General features: G+C 37.0%; 1 protein-coding gene across 1 annotated transcript; it reads right to left on the bottom strand.

Annotated features, from left to right (window-relative positions):
• Positions 1-1,357: 1,357 nt before the first annotated feature.
• LOC135231955 (olfactory receptor 5P76-like) lies at positions 1,358-2,302 on the bottom strand. Its single transcript, XM_064289190.1, has one exon. It carries the CDS (start codon positions 2,300-2,302, stop codon positions 1,358-1,360), a length of 945 nt encoding a protein of 314 aa, XP_064145260.1.
• Between the last annotated feature and the right edge of the window lie 4,529 nt (positions 2,303-6,831).

Below are 6,831 nucleotides of genomic sequence, written 5' to 3'. Positions count from 1 at the left end.
AAAGGTTAACAGTTCTAACCCACCCAACAGTGCTGTGGATGAAAGACCTGGCAATCTGCTTCCATAAAGATTACACCCAAGAAAACCATATGGAGCAGTCTAGTCTGTAACACATGGCGTCACCATGAGTCTCAATAGATTGACAGCAACAGCTTTAGCTCCCATAATCGTGTGAGCCAATTTCTTTGGAAAAATCCCCCTCTCTCTCTCTTTTTTTTTTTTTCTCTGTTTAGGTGTGTTCACCATGAGAGCTGTTTAAAATGACCAAACCTGCAATTGCTGGAACAGAAGCCTCAAAGTTCTCTTCTCTCATTTTGTCTCTTGACTGTTTCTCTAGAGAATGCTAAATAAGACATGCCCTGTGTTTCTGTTTATACAAACAGGAAATATGTGTCTCAATCATTAAGTGGGGACAGGAAACAGAAATAAATGTAGCAGTCATCAGCATATAGAGGTGAACTTAGCCTGTCCAGAGGGGCAGTCACTATTTTTGGTGACAAACAGTCCCGTCCCCTGGAGTTTTATGAGCAGGATATGGGCCTGATCATAAATTTCTCCAAGAGTTTCTTCCTCAGACTCAATGTCACCAGTTTGCTGGATTCTCCTGGAAATCTTTTTTCTTTTTGCTTTCGCTCTGCTCAGCCCCTGATGAGTTTGGGAACAGTTTTTAGTCCCTCAGAGGAAGTCATCTCTTCTGATCTGATTGAGCAATTCACAGGTTAGCCAGGGTGGTCTCATCCTCTTAGAATCTGGGGACCCCTTATATCCAAGGCCAAAGTCAGAACCCAGAAACACAGGCTGGATTTTAAGAGTCCATAAAGACCACCCCCAGCAGATAAGCTGTCTCCAAGTTCCATGCCTATAACAATTGTATTGTCTGGTTCCACTTTGTTATTTCCCCTCAGAAGGTACTCAGGGAAGGCAAAACTAGGATTATCAGACTCACCTCAGCATAATGAGGTGAAAGGTTACTGTACATCTAAACCTTTAAGGCTGTGTTCATTTTCTCCTGTTGAAAATGAACACAGCCTTAAAGGTTTAGATGTACAGTAACCTTTACCTGTGACATAAAATAGCTTTTGAAAGATAATATATGAGTACAAATTAAAAAGTATTTTCAGCAGATTAAGATTTTCTTCATGTGAACCAATTTGTGTTTCTTAATTCTAAATTTAATTTATTAAAGTTAACTCACTATTGTCTCTGATATACTATCTGAAGATCCACCGCTACATATACTACAAAGCTCCATATGGGCTAATTATGTACAGATATATTTTGCTCTTAGAAATGAAATTTTTTTAATATTACATTCATAGTATATTATTGCATCAAACATTAGAAAACTAGAGGATTGTTAAGAAAATATTTTTCTATGAAGCTTTCTCCTGAGAGCACCCTTAATCTCATTATTCCTGAGACTGTAGATGAGGGGGTTCAACATGGGGATCACCACCATGTAGAACACAGACACCACCTTGTTCTGGTCAGTAGAATAGCTGGACTTGGGCATCACATAAATGAATGTAATGGTCCCATAGAACAGAGTGACTGCAGTGAGGTGGGAGGTACAGGTGGAGAAGGCCTTGTGGCGGCCCTCAGTGGAGCGCATCTTCAGGATGGTGATGAGGATATAGACGTAGGAGATGGCTATGACAATCACTGTGACCAGAATGATGGAGCCAGCAGAAAATGAGGGGGCCACTGTAGGGATACTGACATCAGAACAAGAAAGTTTAACTAAAGGAGCAAAATCACAGAAAAAATGATTGACTCGATTTGGTCCACAGAAGAATAAAGAAAAGAATGATATCATAAATGAAGAAGCATTGAGAAAACCACCTATATAAGACAGAGATAATAACTGCTCACAGGCTTTTGTGGACATTTTAGTTGAATAAAGCAGTGGGTTGCAGATTGCCACAAAGCGATCATAGGCCATGGCAGCCAGAAGACAGCACTCAACTGTTCCAAAGAAAGCAGCTGATCCAAGCTGGATCACACATCCAATGTAGGAGATTGTATTTGTCTCCACCAGGAAGTTTACAAGCATATTGGGTGTGACAGAGGATGAAAAGCCTATGTCAGCCAAAGCCAAGTGGCTCAGGAAAAAATACACAGGACGATGGAGCTGAGAAGAGATTCTGATCAGAATGATTGTGCTGAGATTGCCAGATATGGTCACCAGATAGATGCACAGGATGACCATGAAGAGGGTGCCTCGAAGGGTAGGATCTTCTGTTAAGCCCAATAAAATGAACTCTGTCACTGCAGTGTGGTTCCCATCCACCAGGGAATCCATGAGACAATGGAGCTGGTGTCCAAAAAAAATCTGTGTTGAAAAATTGCATTAAAGAATTTATAAATTTCATGGCTCCATTTTCATTAACACACATATGGGAAGTCATTATAAATAAAGATATCATTCAAGTGTCATTGAATATTAACATGTAATGACAAATATATATTTATCTTTCCATGTTGATATTCAAAAAATATATATATGTAGTTATCGACAAAAATACCAGAAAATTCAACATACGATTTTCCTTTTTATATGACATTTTTCCAAATATGCATTTTAAGTGGTTTTGAAGCTTAAGAATAAAAAAGGAAACTGATTAGAATAACAAAAAGGAATGCTGAGTATAATATCAAGAAAAACATAGGTTTTTTAATGCAACAGTGTTAAAAAGCCATCATTTATTACAAGCTTAGTAAATTATAAGAATAGGGCTAAAAATATATTTATATCTGAAAACAACCCCTATGTACTGAGTCAATTCTGACTCAGAGTGACCCTATAGGACAGAGTAGAACTGCCCCATAGGGTTTTCAAGGGGTGGGTGGTGGATTTGAATTGCCAACCTCTTCTTTAGCAGCTGTAGCTCTTAACCACTGCACCACCATACAGTTTCAGTTTATTTTCTATGAAATAATAGTAAGTGCTCATATTATTATTTTGTAGACGAGGAAACCAAGTGAAAGAGATTTTATAACTTGTACAAGGTTACATACCAAGTGTGGAGTCAAAATGTGAATGCCAGAAGTTTGACATTTCTTTAGTCACTATGCTGTAAATGCAGTCAAATAATAATAATACCTCAAATTCCAATTCACTTGCCAACAGGTAGATAATAGATTATTCTTTAAGCTTTTTGACAGCTAATAGATAAGAGAGGAGACTAGTTAATTACATATTTTACAATGTCCATGGGTCACTATGGAGCCCTGGTGGTGCTGTGGTTAAGAGCTAGGCACTAACCAAAAGTTTGGCAGCTCAGATCCACCAGCTGTTTCTCGATAACCATGTGGGGCAGTTCTACTCTGTCCTGTAGGGTCACTATGAGTCAGAATTGACTCAAAGTCAATGGGGTTTGATTTTTGGTTTATTGGTTAAATACAATCATCTAAAAAGAATAGAAATGCTATTGCTTTTGATAATAGTACCAGAAGGAAATTTCAAATCAGGGATGAATATAGTCATCTTTGTAAATTTATTCAATTTGTTAACATTTGTAATGAAAATATTATTGTTTTCTCAAGTACAGGTACCCCCCGGCTTTGAAGAGTTTCCATTCTGAGAAACCCTGTGTAAATTGGTTCTGACGCAAGTCAAGTATTTCATTTTTTTTTAAGTTTTCTTCACCCGCTATACAGCAGTGTTTTCAACAGTAAACCATAACATTGAACATCTTTGAGTGAACTTTTGAGAATAATAAATCAGCAGATTATGCCCTGCAACATTGTATATAGTGCATATTACTAAAGCTAAGATAAAACAAAAACAGGCGGTCCTGAGTGTGGTTCATCCGTAACTCATAAATCAGGGACTACCTCTGGTTTGAAATATCAATCTAATTACTATGCAGAATACTGTGTGAGTGATAATCAGGACATTAGCAAAGTGCATTTATTCAAGCAAATAAAATCATTTCCTGCTGTAACAATGTTTTCTAATTGTTGGAGCATTGTAGGGTTTTTTTTTTTTTTTTAAGAATAAAATTACATCATTTTTAACATAATACAAATGTGCATTGGTCCATGATATATTCTGTGAAATAGGATGTTATGTGATGTGGACGTTATGCTAACAGCATATTAAATAAATTATGGAAGCCAGTTTCCAGTCATCCTTGTCACTGCTATTGCCACTGCTGCTGCTGCTGGAGCTGCAGGTGGAGGCCAGTGGAACAGGTGGTGGTAGGAGCTGAGTCAGAGGAAGTGAGGATGTCAGGAGGGAGAAGGCAGAGCGCCCTCAGCCCGACCCGATGGTCTGCCAGCCTGAACTGCAGGAGCAGCCAGGCCCCGGAGCCCCAGCCTTAGCCACCACCTGACAAAACCCAAGGAGCCCATGCCCGGAGCCACATCATCTGAGTCACCTGCCTGTATCCAACTCATTGTCCAGTGCTGCAAGTGTCTGAGTTTGGGGTCTTTAAAACCACTAAAAAAAATTGGGGGCAAGACCTTTCCAACTCATGGTGACCCTATAGGACAGAGTAGAACTGCCCTGTAGAGCTTCCAAGGAGCAGCTGGTGGATTATGAACTGCTGATGTTTTGGTCAGCAGCCGAGCTCTTAACCACTATGCAACCGGGGTTTCCACACATGATTCTGTAAATTCTCAAGTGGTCAATTTATTCTTTTGTTTCCCCATAGATGTTCATGCATAGTTGTATAAGTTTCATTTAGTAATTATTAGGAGTATAATACAAATTGTCTTAGGGTCACTATGAGTCAGAATCGACTCGACAGCAACTGGTTTGGTTTTGGTTTTACATCTAAATATTGGTCCCAAATTTACTTTGATATTTCTGATTAAGGGATATTCATTGCTAAACTACAGATTTAAAAAGGTAAGCTTAGCTTTATCCATTCTGTATTGTTCATTGATAAACATTTTTTACTAATATTACAAGTCATTAAGTACCTTGGGGAATATGAGGTGGAACTTTAGGTAAAGTTTAATTTTGAATAACAAGAATTATAAAGACATGGATGTTAATTATTACAGCAAAAGTTAGAAAATACCATCTTGAAAATTGTTTAAGGTAGAGAGCATAAGTATAAAAAGAGGCTTGGAGGAATTCCAGATAAGAAATAGTCTTTCACTCACTGTCAGTGCCTCAAAATGTTGCTCCCTGAGGAGTAATTTACAGTATAGGGAGGATAGTCTAATAAACAGGTGTTGTCAATCTGAAGACAAAAACCTGATCCTCATTCTCTTGCTAATCCTAATTTTAGAAACTCTTATCTCCCTCCCTGAAGAATGAGTGAAGTAGGGTTTTCCCCCAACAAAATAAGAACCAACATTCATTCAGAGCTTATTTTGTGGTAGGAACTATGCTTACCATTTTACATAAGTTCAAATTCTCACAAGAATTTCGCGAGGTTACCTACTTCTATTATCCTTATTTTTCACATGAGAAGACTGAGAATGAGGAGTTGAAGCAACTTGTGCTAATGGGTGAAATACAATTGTTCTTGTTATTAATACAACACAGGAATTTCAAATTAGGGAATAGTCACCTTTTGTAAATTTATTAAATATTTGTAGTTAAAATATTATTGTTTTATGAAGAAATGTGAAATATTAATCTAATCACCTTACAAAATAGTATATGACTGATACCCAGGATGTAATTAAAGTATAATTATCCAAGAAAACAAATCATTTTCTACTATAAGACTGCTTCTAATTGGAGTATTGTAGAATGAAATATTATTTTTGACGTAGTGTACAGCTGAATAAAGTATAGCCTCACAAGTTAAGAAGTTTAGCCAGGATCACCCAGCTAGTGGCCAGGTTGACCCGCATCTGGAAATTTTCTGGCTTTTTATCCTAGGCTTTGTCCATTGTGTCTTGTTGACTGTGATCCTGGAGCACTGAGACCCATAAATAAAGTAAAACTTTCTGGAAAGATGTATAAAATAATAAATCTCCAAAGAATCTAGAAGCTAATGAATTAGTTAGCATTGTGGTGGATGTCATGTGTAGATAGTGTTAAAGATTATATGAGTTCCTGGACTTAGGGGTAGATAAATAAGGAGTCTTGGTAATTTGAATTGAGCTCCTTTTTTCAAACTAACCTGACTAGAAACCTAAGTGAATTCAGAGTTACTTGCTAGCTGACTGCTTGGTTACATCTGCCAGGTTACCCGACTATGGCTTGTGAGCACAGACACAATCTTAGAGAGTAAAGTGCTCTCAGTGTTGAATTATAATCAATATGTCAGTTTTAGTCACAGATGCTGAAATCTTACCTCTTGAAATAATTCATTCATCTTTTGGTAATAAATCAGAAGTCATTGTTTTTATATAGCAGCCACACTATCTTTCTAGCTTTGTATTATGGTTTGCCTCTGGGGATAAATCTCTAAAGATTCAAATGTGCATTCGAAAGCATTGAAGATCATTATCACATTCTCCAGTGGAAATTGAACAGTTCAAATCACACATACACGACTAGTCTTAAGGGTTCTGTCAATTCTCAAGCAGCCTGTTTATTTTTTTATTTTTGTTTCTATGTAGGTGTTGGTGCATTTTCATTTGACAGTTATTGGGATACAATAAAATAAATTTCTCATAATTAATAGTTTTGAATTTGATACTTCATCTTAAGGCGTACTAAAGTTCATATATAAAAGGTAATGTTACCATTATTCATTCAGCTTGTTCATTTTGTAAGTATTTGGACATGAGAGTAAGAAAGTCTGTTCGATTCCTTGGGGAATATGAAGTGGACAACCATGTAAAGCTGAAATTTTAATAACAAAATTATTTAAGACATTTATATATTTTTTCTAGCAAAAGTTTAAAAATAACTACCTT

Source organism: Loxodonta africana, chromosome 7 (assembly GCF_030014295.1).
Source record: "Loxodonta africana isolate mLoxAfr1 chromosome 7, mLoxAfr1.hap2, whole genome shotgun sequence".
Classification (NCBI taxonomy): domain Eukaryota; kingdom Metazoa; phylum Chordata; class Mammalia; order Proboscidea; family Elephantidae; genus Loxodonta; species Loxodonta africana.
Note: the sequence above shows the minus strand (reverse complement) of the source record. Positions and strands in the feature narration are given on the sequence as shown.

What these genes read in the sequence shown, in the direction of transcription:
- LOC135231955 (XM_064289190.1), bottom strand. Translation starts at nt 2,302, where the DNA reads ATGGATTCCCTGGTGGATGGGAACCACACTGCAGTGACAGAGTTCATT.